The 20065-nt window shown below is 49.4% G+C and overlaps 1 protein-coding gene across 2 annotated transcripts in view; it reads right to left on the bottom strand.

Annotated features, from left to right (window-relative positions):
- MFAP5 (microfibril associated protein 5) overlaps window positions 1-20065 on the bottom strand; it is a 148520-nt gene that overhangs the window by 10900 nt on the left and 117555 nt on the right. For both annotated transcript variants that reach the window (XM_078651443.1, XM_078651442.1), the window contains one exon: window positions 740-813. In XM_078651443.1, the coding sequence (XP_078507569.1) occupies window positions 740-813 (74 nt within the window). The remainder of the gene's footprint in view (window positions 1-739; window positions 814-20065) is intronic.

Below are 20065 nucleotides of genomic sequence, written 5' to 3'. Positions count from 1 at the left end.
AAATAATTTATCTTTGTGTTAAAAGTAGAATTGTTTGGACATGGACAACCTGATCCACGGAGAGTTGCATGAAGTTTATGAAAGTCTCTGGTTTAGGTCATGGGAGGTTTGGTGGTAAAATTCAACACTTTCAATTGTGCTCCTTTGTGCTACTAGACAGTCCTCCAACCACCACCTCCTTGGTCCCTTTTGGTCCCCCTACAACCCAACTGAATCCATTTTCTCTTCAAGTTTATGTTCTAAGAAATACTTGTTGAAATATTTGTTCCTCTTTACTTCATTCCTGACATTGAAAATTTGCCTTGAGTGCAAGTAAAATCAGACTAGCATGTCATTATTAATGTATCAGTCTCGCATAATTGTATATTTCATATTATGACTTGTCCCTGTGCCTAATTTATTTGCTTTTCTTTATCAGTGCATCTTCCTTATTATTTTTTTATTTGTGTAGTGTTTTTAGATTTCAAACCCTCAGTTGGCTGACATTCAGATAGCTCTGACTTTCTAAGGGGTAAATGTCTGGTTTTAATACCGTCTTGTTCCCTGCTGTTCTTCCTTTCTGTCTCTTTCCTCCCACCTCCCCAGTATCCCATTCATCTTTGCTCCTCTCTGGTCATTTTTTATCCCCTTTCTCCTGCTCCCTTGACCATCAGCTGGCCCCTTCCTCGTTCCTCTAAGTTCCACACAGGATCCATACACAGATTTGTGGTGGTCTGAAGCCAGGAAGGGAGGCTCCTACCTTGCATGACTTCATCTTCTTTGCACATGGTCCGGGAGCAGATCTCATTGTTGAGCATGTAAACGCGCCGGACACTGCTCCGCATGTAACCAGGAGTGGTCGACAGTGTGCGATTCACGTGATAGTGGGCGGAGTGCGAAAAATATACAGAAGGAGACAGAAAAAAAGGGATGTTAGAAAGGTAGAAGAATTTTTTTTTTACATTTGCTAACAAAAAGTCCAAAACATTATCCCACTGCCCTTAAGTAGAGGTCCTAGAACACAGCAGCAGAGACATTAGAGTGATGTTTTTGAGCCCCCTTGGATGAAGCCTAATATGTGGTCCATTGTCTACCCCCTGGCATTGCAAAAATGTAATTCAAACAGGAGGGTGGGAGCAGAATAGGATGTATTCATGAGGAGCAGGCTTAGCTAAAGTCAGCATATCATCTAACAGTACATATTCAACCTTGTTAGAAAATCTGCCACATAGGACCACTGCCTGCTCTTAAAAAATGTTGGCGCCCACACTCGCAAAGGGCCTGGCGGTTCCTTGGGGACCCCTTCCTGTTTGCAAATGGGTTACCACCGGCTTCACGGAGTCGGTAAAGTAGGAATATTTTGCAACTGCCTTCCGGCAAAACATTCATATATCCCCCTGTGCCCGTGGAACCCCCAACCTAATAGTAACTCGCAAGTCCAATTAGCAATTTGGTAATAGCTTACTGAATTCCAATTATTTAAAAAGGCTTTTTTAAGATTGCAAATTGCTCGATTCTGCGAATCATGCTGTTTACGACCGGAAAAAAGCATTGTACATCTGGCCCATTGTGCCTACATCTGGGTGCAGGTTTGTGATTTATTGCAATTTTCAAAGAATTCTAGGTGTTCTCCCTGGAAGCTGTGGCAGTCACCTTTCCAGGGGTGCTAACAACACTGATCTGTTACTCCCATCACCCATGTGTAAATGTTTACCAAAACTACATATGGACATATGAACTGGATGGGAATTGACAAAATAAGTTTGTGGGGGATCAACAAGTCTTCATTGCATTCCTATCCTGGATCACCCACTTCCTGACTCGAGTAGCAGATTTACTCTCAGTTACTAGAGTCCAACTGAACTCTTCCCACTTATGCCAGCGCTAACTGGAGGGACTAACTTGTTAACAGTGACCCACCCTCAACCCATTTCAGAATTTGTTCACAGATACCATCAACCTTCACACAAATACAATCAAAAAAATTCACTCAATACCTGGCCAAAACTAAAACTATAAATTAATTTTTTTAAGTGAATTTTTAGATGTGATTATCACCATCAGACAGATGCATCACACAGACAAGGCAAATTGGGCATTTAACTCAGCATTCAGGATTAGGAAAATGTGGGTGCTGAGAACCCAGCATGAAAATACACTGCAAACAGCAAGGTAAACATATATAATGTTAGTGGGTGGTACCCTAGGCGTACACCCACCTCTGTATACATAAAGCAGGCCTAAAGGGTAGCAACCTTGGCATACATACCTTATAAGGTTGCAACCTAGTTGTAGGGACGAGAGCCACTTGCACTGTATCCATATGACAACATGCTCCTTGTGGTATACTTCTGTCAGACATTGTTGTTTTTCTTATACAGGAAGTCTCAGACAGGAGTCTTTTGACCAGTGTTCTGCATGACTGTGGTGTCTCACTACCTAACTGAATGTTAGGCTCTATTGTGGTATTGAAGGTTACCCAGAGTGGTACTCCTTTAAGTGCGGAAGTCGTCTCTACAACCAGATCATGACAGTATTAACAGATAATGGCAGCTGATTCTAGTAGTGGGTTAGCAGCCTCTTGGGGGAGACTGCTTGAAGCTCTCTGTGTTAAGGTCCATGGAATGTGTACACCTTAGTCTCTGAACCTAGCCCTGCTCTGGTCAAATATACTTAAGTAAGAAACCCGAGTGATCATGAGCTACCATCAATCACTCTTGCCTCAAGCGAAGCAAATGACAAGAAATGACTTCTACACAATGAAAGCCATCAACAAGTCTGGAGATGGAGTCATGATATGTATGCATATGCATCACTTGCCTGCAAAGCTCTGCAATACACCTGATATGAAAGCAATGTCCAGTTCAGCTACTGACTAAGAGTAACAGTGCCACACTTAAGTTAACTTTATCCTTCCTCATGTGGAAACGTCCACTAATGTAATACATTGTTACAAGTGTAAATGTACTCTATGCTTCTTTAAACATATGGAAATGCCTTGGCATAGTCGCAAATGGGAATTCACCAAAGTGCGTAGTTCATAAATGGAGAGTTTTTCGGATCCCAGCAACAGCCTACTTATATCTTGAAACTGAAGATATATATGTTCAATTAAAAAAAGACCTGGTGTTTTACATCACCTAATATAATAATGTGCATTCCTAAGAAATGATTTTTATGTTATAGGTGGCCAGAATGTTTCATTTTCTTCCTGCTTAGCATTTGAGGAGAAAATAATAAAGGGGCCTATTCACAGAGATACATGTACCTGCTTAAATTTATTCATGTGTAAATCCACTCCTGTACTCGTGCAGCTAGTCATAAATCTACACTTTTGAGCTATTCATCATTTCCAAGTGTAGATTTACACCTATGTGTAGACCTACATGTCTCCATCACAAAGGTTCAGGGGGTAGAGGCAACTACGACTGAATATATAATTGTAAAGTTACTACTAGTAACTTTTCACACATAGGTGGAGATCTCCACCACAGCCGAAGAGATCTCCTTATGGGAAAGTATTAATGTCTATTATTCTTTAATATATCATTAAAATATGCTAAAATAATATATGAATATAAAAGAATTACCAATATTTATCCTTAACATGGAACTAATGAAATAAAATGTTACAGGACACTAACTCGATACATTGAATGTGTATTAAATAATCCATTTAAGTATATGTATTTAATGTATATATTGTATTTTTGTGTTCTTAAAAAGCATAGTAACAGGTGTATTTTTACTTAATATGTATAAAATTGGGCTAAAATATACATTTTGAACTATTGACAAAATGTCTGAAAGTTTAATGTTATCTTTGCGTTTATTTAAATTTTAAAATAATAAAATATGTATTTAATATATATCATTTTTAACATAAAAAAAATACATGCCGTGGTGAGCTCTCCTACTAGCGCTGGAGCGCTTTGCTTTTCTCATTTACTCACACGGTCGGTTCCTGCCGTGGGGAGAGGCTCCACTTCACTTAGCGTTCAGAAATTCTGCGCCGTGAAGACTGAGTGGAGGTGACAACATCTCCTTATTCCAGCGCGACATCGTGTGTTAATATGCAGCTTTGCAACTCACCCTCCACCTCCTACTTAAGGTTTTAATCAAAGACTCAATGTTAGACACTGGGACACGCCGCCTACTAAAGGAATATGTTTTAACTCACCTCGAAGGACTTCAGTAACCAGCATGCCTGGGGACTCAATCCTTACAGCAAACCACACCCACTTAGGGCGTAACTTTTTCAAATAAACTGCATTTGAAACACGAGGTGAATAAGGTGTGCAATGGTTGTCTGTCCATGAAGAAGGGGCGTTTCCAGCCCCGAAACGCGTCGGACTCTGCAAAGCTTGGAGGGAGTTGTGGAAGCTGCCTGGGTGCTGATCTATAGACCGGATGGTAATGATGCCGTGGTGAGCTCTCCTACTAGCGCTGGAGCGCTTTGCTTTTCTCATTTACTCACACGGTCGGTTCCTGCCGTGGGGAGAGGCTCCACTTCACTTAGCGTTCAGAAATTCTGCGCCGTGAAGACTGAGTGGAGGTGACAACATCTCCTTATTCCAGCGCGACATCGTGTGTTAATATGCAGCTTTGCAACTCACCCTCCACCTCCTACTTAAGGTTTTAATCAAAGACTCAATGTTAGACACTGGGACACACCGCCTACTAAAGGAATATGTTTTAACTCACCTCGAAGGACTTCAGTAACCAGCATGCCTGGGAACTCAATCCTTACAGCAAACCACACCCACTTAGGGCGTAACTTTTTCAAATAAACTGCATTTGAAACACGAGGTGAATAAGGTGTGCAATGGTTGTCTGTCCATGAAGAAGGGGCGTTTCCAGCCCCGAAACGCGTCGGACTCTGCAAAGCTTGGAGGGAGTTGTGGAAGCTGCCTGGGTGCTGATCTATAGACCGGATGGTAATGATGCCGTGGTGAGCTCTCCTACTAGCGCTGGAGCGCTTTGCTTTTCTCATTTACTCACACGGTTGGTTCCTGCCGTGGGGAGAGGCTCCACTTCACTTAGCGTTCAGAAATTCTGCGCCGTGAAGACTGAGTGGAGGTGACAACATCTCCTTATTCCAGCGCGACATCGTGTGTTAATATGCAGCTTTGCAACTCACCCTCCACCTCCTACTTAAGGTTTTAATCAAAGACTCAATGTTAGACACTGGGACACACCGCCTACTAAAGGAATATGTTTTAACTCACCTCGAAGGACTTCAGTAACCAGCATGCCTGGGGACTCAATCCTTACAGCAAACCACACCCACTTAGGGCGTAACTTTTTCAAATAAACTGCATTTGAAACACGAGGTGAATAAGGTGTGCAATGGTTGTCTGTCCATGAAGAAGGGGCGTTTCCAGCCCCGAAACGCGTCGGACTCTGCAAAGCTTGGAGGGAGTTGTGGGAGCTGCCTGGGTGCTGATCTATAGACCGGATGGTAATGATGCCGTGGTGAGCTCTCCTACTAGCGCTGGAGCGCTTTGCTTTTCTCATATATATATATATATATATATATATATATATATATATATATATATATATATATATATATATATATATCAGTAGCGGTTGGCAGTAGGAGTTTCTGCAGGGCAGTGACGTGGGCAGGGGGAGGGGCTGGGTGGGGGGTAGTAATGTATGGATTATGGAGTTTAACAGGTAAGTAAACATGTAAATAAATAAAACAAATTTCGTTGCGCGCACTGTATCACATTTGGTGAAGCAGTGCGCGCAACAAAAATTCGTTTTATTTATTTAAATGTTTACTTACCTGTTAAACTCCATAATCCATACATTACTACCCCCCACCCTGCCCCTCCCCCTGCCCACGTCACCGCCCTGCAGAAACTCCTACTGCCGACCGCTACTGATATATATATATATTCAAGGTTCAATCCACGGTTTGAGGAAAGAGGCAGCACACCAATCCACAATCGAATACTTTATTCACCAACAAGAACGGCCTTTGACAAAGGCCGTTTTTGGATTAAACGCTTTGTTGTTGGCGAATAAAGTATTCGATAGTGGATTGGTGTGCCACCTCTTTCCTCAAACCGTGGATTGAACCTTGAACGCATTGTGGCTGACTGCCGGCACGGTTGGCACCAACGCCTAAAGGCAGGCGAACAGCTTTTTTAGAAGACTTTGATGAATGGATATATATATACATATATATATATATCGAAACAACCAAAGACGCCATAACATCTAAAAATGGAAAGCACGCAAAGATTTTCAAAGCAACCAATGCTTTTTTTGTGCAGACCCCCCCCCCCCCCCCCCTGCACTGACAGACGCGTTTCGCCGACTGGCTTTTTCAATATCAGTTTCTTTTGGGCACGATTGAAGCATTTAAACCTAACATGCATCACATGATCGATAATAGATGTCAAAGACGGACTTAGGCAACATTGTTAAAGAATACATGGCGGCCATCTTATAGTGACTTATTTACAAGTGCTGTCCCTGTGTGACAAAATAAAATAAAGTGCTGTAGTGCAAATTGTGAAAAAACACATACAAGAATGCACCATTAATTCATTAGGTGCAATCATGCGAAGGGGGATAAACAAATTGACAAATTTCATATATGAATATATATATACAATATATACATCCTATATACAAAAACACACATATCTCAGCTCGAATTTTTAAGTGGATGCGATCAATTTCACATATATATATATGTATATATATATATCCATCAAAAAGAATGCCTGCTAAGGAAGGCCCCACAGCAAGTAAGTAAGCTTCAAATTCTTTATTAAAGATTGCCGCATACAGGAAATGAATATTGCCTGCCAAATAGTCCTTTTCATCCAACGCGTTTCATGCCATACGGCATTTCATCAGGGACTGAAGATTTCATGACTGCACGATGGCGCTGTTTTTCAACACCTGCGATTAATACAAGACCCCGCCTCTGTGGGCGTCGTCATTCCACTGGCATCCTGGTACTTGTGTTTTTTTATTGCTTCCCCAGTGGGCTGTATGCCATCCGCAGTTAAATTAAAACACAATGATTCCCATATGAGTCGTGGCACAGACTCACTTCTTAGTACCGGCACCTTGTTACCTCTAACACCGCTCCTGCTCCATATGTGATCTCGCCGGTTGGCGTGACTGCTGGTCTGAGTTCAAACAGTGGGGCTCCTTCCGCGACCCAGGCATGGCCGCTCAAAATCCAACAAAAAGAATGTCCGCAAAGGAAGGGCCCACAGCAGGTAAGTAAGCTTAAAATTCTTTATTAAAGGTTGCCGCATACAGGAAATGAATATTGCCTGCCGAATAGACCATTTCGTCCGACGCGTTTCATGCCATACTGCATTTCATCAGGGACTGAGGATTTCATGACTGCACAATGGCGCTGTTTTTAAACACCTGCGATTAATACAAGTCCCCACCTCTGTGGGCGTCGCCATTCCACTGGCATCCTGGTACTTGTGGTGTTTTTTTGCTTCCCCAGTGGGCTATATGCCATCCAGAGTTAAATTAAAACACAATGATTCCCATGTGGGTCATGGCACAGACTCACTTCTTAGTACCGGCCCCCTGTTACCTCTAACACTGCTCTTGCTCCATATGCGTTCTTGCAGGTTGGCATGATGTGGGAGTGCAGGTTTGATATACAGGCGAGGAGGCTGTATGTATTTGCCAAGAGGTCTAGATTTATTGTCAGAAGTAACAAGAGTGGGTGACACAACAGGTAAGTCTTTAGTTTCCTCCTCAGGTGTAATCCTGGTTGAGCTGGAAGGGGCAGTAGAGGGCGATGGTTCCGGCTCCTCTTCTTTGCGTTCAAAATCTTCATCCGGGAGGCTTATAAGAGAGGGAAAAGAAAGGAGCCGTCAGCAAAATGCTTTCCGGTTTCTTCTGTATTTGTAAACCCTTCACCACACCTCAAAGTGCACAAGAAGAATCTTCGTGGTTTAGTTATAGGGCAAATAGAATCTTATTATTATTAGTGCCTAGGGAGTTTAGTCGTGTGTTCACTGGGGAAAAGGAAAAAAAAATAATGTAAGCACTGCTTGTTTATGCACTATTCACTTAAGGGACCGAACGTTAAACTGAGTAATGGAGATGATTTATGCCATTCTACCTGTTATGTTATGTTATGTTATTATTTTTTTATAAAGCGCCTTATCACCCAGAGGTATCTAAGCGCTGACAGTGGACACACAACACCAGTAAGACCGCCACGCCACCCATTACAGTGGCCCCCATGCTTCCAGAAAGAGCACCGTCTTCAGTTTCTTTCTGAAGATAAGAAGATTAGTTTCTTTCCTTAGTGTGACAGGAAGAGAATTCCATGCTCGGGGGGGCCGTGCTTGAAAAAGCTCTGCCACCCTTGGTCACCAGATTGAACCTAGGGCACATCAGATTGCCTGCCTCAGTAGACCGAAGGGTCCTGTTTGGTGCATATTTAGTCAGTCGGTCCTTAATATAAGTGGGGGCTGAACCATGGACCGCTTTATGCACAATACAGAGGCTCTTGAACTTGACTCTCTGGACAATTGGCAGCCAGTATAGGCCCTGAAGTAAAGGCGTTACCCTGGTACGCCGAGGCTTATTAAAAATGAGTCTGGCCGCATCATTCGTTACTACCTGGAGTCTGGTTAAAAGATTATTTGGTAGACCCAGGTATAGAGAGTTACCGTAATCCAGCCGCGCCAAGATCAGAGCGGAGACAGCCAGTCTAAGAGTGGGGACGGACAGCAGTAGGGAAAGTTTCCGAAGCTGGCGTAGTAGACAAACACAAGTGCCTACTACTGCCGACACCTGTTGTGTCATGGATAACAGGGCATCAATTTTGATTCCCAGGCTTTTTACTGCTACCGCAGATTCTGAACATGGCCCCAATTCGGCTGGCCAAAACAGGTCATTCCATGGATTGGTAGCTGTGGTAACTGCAAGGACATCTGTCTTATCTGGATTGATTTTCAAACAATTCACAGTATCCAATTGCGAGGTTTTAAGCATTTAGGTATATTGAAAGAAATAACATGTCACAATAACATCAATGGTATTCACGTCGTCTTAAGAGTTCTATCACCGGTATCTACAGGGTACGAGTCACACAACAATCCCTCTGAGGTGTTACCCGCCCCCTTTTTGGTTCGCTACCCTTGTTCCTCACACTACCCACCTGTTCCCCGAAGACGCTGCCACTCACTGGCTCTGCCGCAACTCTCCTGAGTTGCGGCCGCTCTCCAGCATTCTCCAGCGGACTCCACCAGTCTTCACACCACCACTCTCCTGATTCCTGGTCGATGTCCTCCTCGGCGTCTTCCGCCCTGGGCTCTCCTTCGGGGCTCTGTGGACAAGGCTCATCTTCCTCCGTCTTCCTTCCCGACGCTGGCCCTGTTCCTTTTGCGCCACCGGAATGAACCGCCTCCTCCTCAAACTCGCCTCTTGTCATTGGTTGCTCCGCTGCACTTCCTGGGTCGTACTCTCTCGCTTCCGGGTTATCGTTTGCTCCGTGCTGTGAAAACATAGAACAGCGGAATGGATTTTGCTCTGTCACTGGATCCTGTTGGTCCTAGCTGTGGTGGGACCCATAGTCGTCAAGAGGGGAATCCGCCCATGTTGTAACACCGGTAAGTCCATCCTCACACATGACTGCTGGTCTGGGTTTAAACAGTGGGGCTCCTTCCGCGACCCAGGCATGGCCGCTCAAAATCCATCAGAAAGAAAGCCCGCTAAGGAAGGGCCAACAGCAGGATAGTAAGCTTAAAATTCTTTATTAAAGGTTGCCGCATACAAAAAATGAATATTGCCTGCCAAATAGTCCTTTTTGTCCGACGTGTTTCATGCCATACTGCATTTTATCAGGGACTGAGGATTTCATGACTGCACGATGGCGCTTTTTTAAAACACCTGCAATTAATTCAAGTCCCCGCCTCTGTGGGCGTCACAATTCCACTGGCATCCTGGTACTTGTGGTGTTTTATTGCTTACCCAGTGGGCTGTATGCCATCCGCAGTTAAATTAAAACACAATAATTCCCATGTGGGTCGCGGCACAGACTCACTTCTTAGTATTGGCACCTTGTTACCTCCAACACCGTTCCTGCTCCATATGCGATCTCGCCGGTGACTATATATATGTATATATATATATATATATATCAATGATCGAAGGTGTCCACCTTTGAGTAGCACGCGAACAGCAGCTTGGTTTATGTATAGGTGAGGACGGGGATCCACTCGTAGACGCCGCTCCGTACGGGATCTGCCCGACGCGTTTCGAAGCTCCATATGCTTCTCTTCAGGGGCTTTAACGGAAGCGGTGTGCGCAACCGCCGACCCACTTCCCCATTTTATATATAACACACCCACCGATGGGAGGCTCAAATGAGACTGTGCATTCTGGGAAGTGTGGTCCGGGAAGCACACAATCAAGTCCTGTATGGACTCCACAAGTGGGCCCGTCCTCGATTCCAAGTACGACTGCTGCTTCACTTTCGTGACCCCCAGGGTACCGGGGTGGTGCATACTCTGCGGCTGGACGGCCGCGTATAAATCAATGCTCGAAGGTGTCCACCTTTGAGTAGCACGCGAACAGCAGCTTGGTTTATGTATAGGTGAGGACGGGGATCCACTCGTAGACGCCGCTCCGTACGGGATCTGCCCGACGCGTTTCGAAGCTCCATATGCTTCTCTTCAGGGGCTTTAACGGAAGCGGTGTGCGCAACCGCCGACCCACTTCCCCATTTTATATATAAGACACCCACCGATGGGAGGCTCAAATAAGACTGTGCATTCTGGGAAGTGTGGTCCGGGAAGCACACAATCAAGTCCTGTATGGACTCCACAATTGGGCCCGTCCTCGATTCCAAGTACGACTACTGCTTCACTTTCGTGACCCCCAGGGTACCGGGGTGGTGCATACTCCGCGGCTGGACGGAAGTGGGTCGGCGGTTGCGCACACCGCTTCCGTTAAAGCCCCTGAAGAGAAGCATATGGAGCTTCGAAACGCATCGGGCAGATCCCGTACGGAGCGGCGTCTACGAGTGGATCCCCGTCCTCACCTATACATAAACCAAGCTGCTGTTCGCGTGCTACTCTAAGGTGGACACCTTCGAGCATTGATTTATACGCGGCCGTCCAGCCGCAGAGTATACACCACCCCGGTACCCTGGGGGTCACGAAAGTGAAGCAGTAGTCGTACTTGGAATCGAGGACGGGCCCACTTGTGGAGTCCATACAGGACTTGATTGTGTGCTTCCCGGACCACACTTCCCAGAATGCACAGTCTCATTTGAGCCTCCCATCGGTGGGTGTGTTATATATAAAATGGGGAAGTGGGTCGGCGGTTGCGAACACCGCTTCCGTTAAAGCCCCTGAAGAGAAGCATATGGAGCTTCGAAACGAGTCAGGCAGATCCCGTACGGAGCGGCGTCTACGAGTGGATCCCCGTCCTCACCTATACATAAACCAAGCTGCTGTTCGCGTGCTACTCAAAGGTGGACACCTTCGAGCATTGATTTATACGCGGCCGTCCAGCCGCGGAGTATGCACCACCCCGGTACCCTGGGGGTCACGAAAGTGAAGCAGTAGTCGTACTTGGAATCGAGGACGGGCCCACTTGTGGAGTTCATACAGGACTTGATTGTGTGCTTCCCGGACCACACTTCCCAGAATGCACAGTCTCATTTGAGCCTCCCATCTGTGGGTGTGTTATATATAAAATGGGGAAGTGGGTCGGCGGTTGTGCACACCGCTTCCGTTAAAGCCCCTGAAGAGAAGCATATGGAGCTTCGAAACGCGTCGGGCAGATCCCGTACGGAGCGGCGTCTACGAGTGGATCCCCGTCCTCACCTATACATAAACCAAGCTGCTGTTCGCGTGCTACTCAAAGGTGGACACCTTCGAGCATTGATTTATACGCGGCGTCCAGCCGCGGAGTATGCACCACCCCGGTACCCTGGGGGTCACGAAAGTGAAGCAGTAGTCGTACTTGGAATCGAGGACGGGCCCACTTGTGGAGTCCATACAGGACTTGATTGTGTGCTTCCCGGACCACACTTCCCAGAATGCACAGTCTCATTTGAGCCTCCCATCGGTGGGTGTGTTATATATAAAATGGGGAAGTGGGTCGGCGGTTGCGCACACCGCTTCCGTTAAAGCCCCTGAAGAGAAGCATATGGAGCTTCAAAACGCGTCGGGCAGATCCCGTACGGAGCGGCGTCTACGAGTGGATCCCCGTCCTCACCTATACATAAACCAAGCTGCTGTTCGCGTGCTACTCAAAGGTGGACACCTTCGAGCATTGATTTATACGCGGCCGTCCAGCCGCTTGAGTATGCACCACCCCGGTACCCTGGGGGTCACGAAAGTGAAGCAGTAGTCGTACTTGGAATCGAGGACGGGCCCACTTGTGGAGTCCATACAGGACTTGATTGTGTGCTTCCCGGACCACACTTCCCAGAATGCACAGTCTCATTTGAGCCTCCCATCGGTGGGTGTTTTATATATAAAATGGGGAAGTGGGTCGGCGGTTGCGCACACCGCTTCCGATAAAGCCCCTGAAGAGAAGCATATGGAGCTTCGAAACGAGTCGGGCAGATCCCGTACGGAGCGGCGTCTACGAGTGGATCCCCGTCCTCACCTATACATAAACCAAGCTGCTGTTCGCGTGCTACTCAAAGGTGGACACCTTCGAGCATTGATTTATACGCGGCCGTCCAGCCGCGGAGTATGCACCACCCCGGTACCCTGGGGGTCACGAAAGTGAAGCAGTAGTCGTACTTGGAATCGAGGACGGGCCCACTTGTGGAGTCCATACAGGACTTGATTGTGTGCTTCCCGGACCACACTTACCAGAATGCACAGTCTCATTTGAGCCTCCCATCGGTGGGTGTGTTATATATAAAATGGGGAAGTGGGTCGGCGGTTGCGCACACCGCTTCCGTTAAAGCCCCTGAAGAGAAGCATATGGAGCTTCGAAACGCGTCGGGCAGATCCCGTACGGAGCGGCGTCTACGAGTGGATCCCCGTCCTCACCTATACATAAACCAAGCTGCTGTTCGCGTGCTACTCAAAGGTGGACACCTTCGAGCATTGATTTATACGCGGCCGTCCAGCCGCGGAGTATGCACCACCCCGGTACCCTGGGGGTCACGAAAGTGAAGCAGTAGTCGTACTTGGAATCGAGGACGGGCCCACTTGTGGAGTCCATACAGGACTTGATTGTGTGCTTCCCGGACCACACTTCCCAGAATGCACAGTCTCATTTGAGCCTCCCATCGGTGGGTGTGTTATATATAAAATGGGGAAGTGGGTCGGCGGTTGCGCACACCGCTTCCGTTAAAGCCCCTGAAGAGAAGCATATGGAGCTTCGAAACGCGTCGGGCAGATCCCGTACGGACCGGCGTCTACGAGTGGATCCCCGTCCTCACCTATACATAAACCAAGCTGCTGTTCGCGTGCTACTCAAAGGTGGACACCTTCGAGCATTGATTTATATGCGGCCGTCCAGCCGCGGAGTATGCACCACCCCGGTACCCTGGGGGTCACGAAAGTGAAGCAGTAGTCGTACTTGGAATCGAGGACGGGCCCACTTGTGGAGTCCATACAGGACTTGATTGTGTGCTTCCCGGACCACACTTCCCAGAATGCACAGTCTCATTTGAGCCTCCCATCGGTGGGTGTGTTATATATAAAATGGGGAAGTGGGTCGGCGGTTGCGCACACCGCTTCCGTTAAAGCCCCTGAAGAGAAGCATATGGAGCTTCGAAACGCGTCGGGCAGATCCCGTACGGAGCGGCGTCTACGAGTGGATCCCCGTCCTCACCTATACATAAACCAAGCTGCTGTTCGCGTGCTACTCAAAGGTGGACACCTTCGAGCATTGATTTATACGCGGCCGTCCAGCCGCGGAGTATGCACCACCCCGGTACCCTGTGGGTCACGAAAGTGAAGCAGTAGTCGTACTTGGAATCGAGGACGGGCCCACTTGTGGAGTCCATACAGGACTTGATTGTGTGCTTCCCGGACCACACTTCCCAGAATGCACAGTCTCATTTGAGCCTCCCATCGGTGGGTGTGTTATATATAAAATGGGGAAGTGGGTCGGCGGTTGCGCACACCGCTTCCGTTAAAGCCCCTGAAGAGAAGCATATGGAGCTTCGAAACGCGTCGGGCAGAACCCGTACGGAGCGACGTCTACGAGTGGATCCCCGTCCTCACCTATACATAAACCAAGCTGCTGTTCGCGTGCTACTCAAAGGTGGACACCTTCGAGCATTGATTTATACGCGGCCGTCCAGCCGCGGAGTATGCACCACCCCGGTACCCTGGGGGTCACGAAAGTGAAGCAGTAGTCGTACTTGGAATCGAGGACGGGCCCACTTGTGGAGTCCATACAGGACTTGATTGTGTGCTTCCCGGACCACACTTCCCAGAATGCACAGTCTCATTTGAGCCTCCCATCGGTGGGTGTGTTATATATAAAATGGGGAAGTGGGTCGGCGGTTGCGCACACCGCTTCCGTTAAAGCCCCTGAAGAGAAGCATATGGAGCTTCGAAACGCGTCGGGCAGATCCCGTACGGAGCGGCGTCTACGAGTGGATCCCTGTCCTCACCTATACATAAACCAAGCTGCTGTTCGCGTGCTACTCAAAGGTGGACACCTTCGAGCATTGATTTATACGCGGCCGTCCAGCCGCGGAGTATGCACCACCCCGGTACCCTGTGGGTCACGAAAGTGAAGCAGTAGTCGTACTTGGAATCGAGGACGGGCCCACTTGTGGAGTCCATACAGGACTTGATTGTGTGCTTCCCGGACCACACTTCCCAGAATGCACAGTCTCATTTGAGCCTCCCATCGGTGGGTGTGTTATATATAAAATGGGGAAGTGGGTCGGCGGTTGCGCACACCGCTTCCGTTAAAGCCCCTGAAGAGAAGCATATGGAGCTTCGAAACGCGTCGGGCAGATCCCGTACGGAGCGGCGTCTACGAGTGGATCCCCGTCCTCACCTATACATAAACCAAGCTGCTGTTCGCGTGCTACTCAAAGGTGGACACCTTCGAGCATTGATTTATACGCGGCCGTCCAGCCGCGGAGTATGCACCACCCCGGTACCCTGTGGGTCACGAAAGTGAAGCAGTAGTCGTACTTGGAATCGAGGACGGGCCCACTTGTGGAGTCCATACAGGACTTGATTGTGTGCTTCCCGGACCACACTTCCCAGAATGCACAGTCTCATTTGAGCCTCCCATCGGTGGGTGTGTTATATATAAAATGGGGAAGTGGGTCGGCGGTTGCGAACACCGCTTCCGTTAAAGCCCCTGAAGAGAAGCATATGGAGCTTCGAAACGAGTCAGGCAGATCCCGTACGGAGCGGCGTCTACGAGTGGATCCCCGTCCTCACCTATACATAAACCAAGCTGCTGTTCGCGTGCTACTCAAAGGTGGACACCTTCGAGCATTGATTTATACGCGGCCGTCCAGCCGCGGAGTATGCACCACCCCGGTACCCTGGGGGTCACGAAAGTGAAGCAGTAGTCGTACTTGGAATCGAGGACGGGCCCACTTGTGGAGTTCATACAGGACTTGATTGTGTGCTTCCCGGACCACACTTCCCAGAATGCACAGTCTCATTTGAGCCTCCCATCTGTGGGTGTGTTATATATAAAATGGGGAAGTGGGTCGGCGGTTGTGCACACCGCTTCCGTTAAAGCCCCTGAAGAGAAGCATATGGAGCTTCAAAACGCGTCGGGCAGATCCCGTACGGAGCGGCGTCTACGAGTGGATCCCCGTCCTCACCTATACATAAACCAAGCTGCTGTTCGCGTGCTACTCAAAGGTGGACACCTTCGAGCATTGATTTATACGCGGCGTCCAGCCGCGGGGTATGCACCACCCCGGTACCCTGGGGGTCACGAAAGTGAAGCAGTAGTCGTACTTGGAATCGAGGACGGGCCCACTTGTGGAGTCCATACAGGACTTGATTGTGTGCTTCCCGGACCACACTTCCCAGAATGCACAGTCTCATTTGAGCCTCCCATCGGTGGGTGTGTTATATATAAAATGGGGAAGTGGGTCGGCGGTTGCGCACACCGCTTCCGTTAAAGCCCCTGAAGAGAAGCATATGGAGCTTCAAAACGCGTCGGGCAGATCCCGTACGGAGCGGCGTCTACGAGTGGATCCCCGTCCTCACCTATACATAAACCAAGCTGCTGTTCGCGTGCTACTCAAAGGTGGACACCTTCGAGCATTGATTTATACGCGGCCGTCCAGCCGCTTGAGTATGCACCACCCCGGTACCCTGGGGGTCACGAAAGTGAAGCAGTAGTCGTACTTGGAATCGAGGACGGGCCCACTTGTGGAGTCCATACAGGACTTGATTGTGTGCTTCCCGGACCACACTTCCCAGAATGCACAGTCTCATTTGAGCCTCCCATCGGTGGGTGTTTTATATATAAAATGGGGAAGTGGGTCGGCGGTTGCGCACACCGCTTCCGATAAAGCCCCTGAAGAGAAGCATATGGAGCTTCGAAACGAGTCGGGCAGATCCCGTACGGAGCGGCGTCTACGAGTGGATCCCCGTCCTCACCTATACATAAACCAAGCTGCTGTTCGCGTGCTACTCAAAGGTGGACACCTTCGAGCATTGATTTATACGCGGCCGTCCAGCCGCGGAGTATGCACCACCCCGGTACCCTGGGGGTCCCGAAAGTGAAGCAGTAGTCGTACTTGGAATCGAGGACGGGCCCACTTGTGGAGTCCATACAGGACTTGATTGTGTGCTTCCCGGACCACACTTCCCAGAATGCACAGTCTCATTTGAGCCTCCCATCGGTGGGTGTGTTATATATAAAATGGGGAAGTGGGTCGGCGGTTGCGCACACCGCTTCCGTTAAAGCCCCTGAAGAGAAGCATATGGAGCTTCGAAACGCGTCGGGCAGATCCCGTACGGAGCGGCGTCTACGAGTGGATCCCCGTCCTCACCTATACATAAACCAAGCTGCTGTTCGCGTGCTACTCAAAGGTGGACACCTTCGAGCATTGATTTATACGCGGCCGTCCAGCCGCGGAGTATGCACCACCCCGGTACCCTGGGGGTCACGAAAGTGAAGCAGTAGTCGTACTTGGAATCGAGGACGGGCCCACTTGTGGAGTCCATACAGGACTTGATTGTGTGCTTCCCGGACCACACTTCCCAGAATGCACAGTCTCATTTGAGCCTCCCATCGGTGGGTGTGTTATATATAAAATGGGGAAGTGGGTCGGCGGTTGCGCACACCGCTTCCGTTAAAGCCCCTGAAGAGAAGCATATGGAGCTTCGAAACGCGTCGGGCAGATCCCGTACGGACCGGCGTCTACGAGTGGATCCCCGTCCTCACCTATACATAAACCAAGCTGCTGTTCGCGTGCTACTCAAAGGTGGACACCTTCGAGCATTGATTTATATGCGGCCGTCCAGCCGCGGAGTATGCACCACCCCGGTACCCTGGGGGTCACGAAAGTGAAGCAGTAGTCGTACTTGGAATCGAGGACGGGCCCACTTGTGGAGTCCATACAGGACTTGATTGTGTGCTTCCCGGACCACACTTCCCAGAATGCACAGTCTCATTTGAGCCTCCCATCGGTGGGTGTGTTATATATAAAATGGGGAAGTGGGTCGGCGGTTGCGCACACCGCTTCCGTTAAAGCCCCTGAAGAGAAGCATATGGAGCTTCGAAACGCGTCGGGCAGATCCCGTACGGAGCGGCGTCTACGAGTGGATCCCCGTCCTCACCTATACATAAACCAAGCTGCTGTTCGCGTGCTACTCAAAGGTGGACACCTTCGAGCATTGATTTATACGGGGCCGTCCAGCCGCGGAGTATGCACCACCCCGGTACCCTGTGGGTCACGAAAGTGAAGCAGTAGTCGTACTTGGAATCGAGGACGGGCCCACTTGTGGAGTCCATACAGGACTTGATTGTGTGCTTCCCGGACCACACTTCCCAGAATGCACAGTCTCATTTGAGCCTCCCATCGGTGGGTGTGTTATATATAAAATGGGGAAGTGGGTCGGCGGTTGCGCACACCGCTTCCGTTAAAGCCCCTGAAGAGAAGCATATGGAGCTTCGAAACGCGTCGGGCAGATCCCGTACGGAGCGGCGTCTACGAGTGGATCCCCGTCCTCACCTATACATAAACCAAGCTGCTGTTCGCGTGCTACTCAAAGGTGGACACCTTCGAGCATTGATTTATACGCGGCCGTCCAGCCGCGGAGTATGCACCACCCCGGTACCCTGGGGGTCACGAAAGTGAAGCAGTAGTCGTACTTGGAATCGAGGACGGGCCCACTTGTGGAGTCCATACAGGACTTGATTGTGTGCTTCCCGGACCACACTTCCCAGAATGCACAGTCTCATTTGAGCCTCCCATCGGTGGGTGTGTTATATATAAAATGGGGAAGTGGGTCGGCGGTTGCGCACACCGCTTCCGTTAAAGCCCCTGAAGAGAAGCATATGGAGCTTCGAAACGCGTCGGGCAGATCCCGTACGGAGCGGCGTCTACGAGTGGATCCCCGTCCTCACCTATACATAAACCAAGCTGCTGTTCGCGTGCTACTCAAAGGTGGACACCTTCGAGCATTGATTTATACGCGGCCGTCCAGCCGCGGAGTATGCACCACCCCGGTACCCTGTGGGTCACGAAAGTGAAGCAGTAGTCGTACTTGGAATCGAGGACGGGCCCACTTGTGGAGTCCATACAGGACTTGATTGTGTGCTTCCCGGACCACGCTTCCCAGAATGCACAGTCTCATTTGAGCCTCCCATCGGTGGGTGTGTTATATATAAAATGGGGAAGTGGGTCGGCGGTTGCGCACACCGCTTCCGTTAAAGCCCCTGAAGAGAAGCATATGGAGCTTCGAAACGCGTTGGGCAGATCCCGTACGGAGCGGCGTCTACGAGTGGATCCCCGTCCTCACCTATACATAAACCAAGCTGCTGTTCGCGTGCTACTCAAAGGTGGACACCTTCGAGCATTGATTTATACGCGGCCGTCCAGCCGCGGAGTATGCACCACCCCGGTACCCTGGGGGTCACGAAAGTGAAGCAGTAGTCGTACTTGGAATCGAGGACGGGCCCACTTGTGGAGTCCATACAGGACTTGATTGTGTGCTTCCCGGACCACACTTCCCAGAATGCACAGTCTCATTTGAGCCTCCCATCGGTGGGTGTGTTATATATAAAATGGGGAAGTGGGTCGGCGGTTGCGCACACCGCTTCCGTTAAAGCCCCTGAAGAGAAGCATATGGAGCTTCGAAACGCGTCGGGCAGATCCCGTACGGAGCGGCGTCTACGAGTGGATCCCCGTCCTCACCTATACATAAACCAAGCTGCTGATCGCGTGCTACTCAAAGGTGGACACCTTCGAGCATTGATTTATACGCGGCCGTCCAGCCGCGGAGTATGCACCACCCCGGTACCCTGTGGGTCACGAAAGTGAAGCAGTAGTCGTACTTGGAATCGAGGACGGGCCCACTTGTGGAGTCCATACAGGACTTGATTGTGTGCTTCCCGGACCACACTTCCCAGAATGCACAGTCTCATTTGAGCCTCCCATCGGTGGGTGTGTTATATATAAAATGGGGAAGTGGGTCGGCGGTTGCGCACACCGCTTCCGTTAAAGCCCCTGAAGAGAAGCATATGGAGCTTCGAAACGCGTCGGGCAGATCCCGTACGGAGCGGCGTCTACGAGTGGATCCCCGTCCTCACCTATACATAAACCAAGCTGCTGTTCGCGTGCTACTCAAAGGTGGACACCTTCGAGCATTGATTTATACGCGGCCGTCCAGCCGCGGAGTATGCACCACCCCGGTACCCTGGGGGTCACGAAAGTGAAGCAGTAGTCGTACTTGGAATCGAGGACGGGCCCACTTGTGGAGTCCATACAGGACTTGATTGTGTGCTTCCCGGACCACACTTCCCAGAATGCACAGTCTCATTTGAGCCTCCCATCGGTGGGTGTGTTATATATAAAATGGGGAAGTGGGTCGGCGGTTGCGCACACCGCTTCCGTTAAAGCCCCTGAAGAGAAGCATATGGAGCTTCGAAACGC

Source organism: Lissotriton helveticus, chromosome 7 (assembly GCF_964261635.1).
Source record: "Lissotriton helveticus chromosome 7, aLisHel1.1, whole genome shotgun sequence".
Lineage (NCBI taxonomy): Eukaryota > Metazoa > Chordata > Amphibia > Caudata > Salamandridae > Lissotriton > Lissotriton helveticus.
This window is presented reverse-complemented; position numbering and strand designations above follow the sequence as displayed.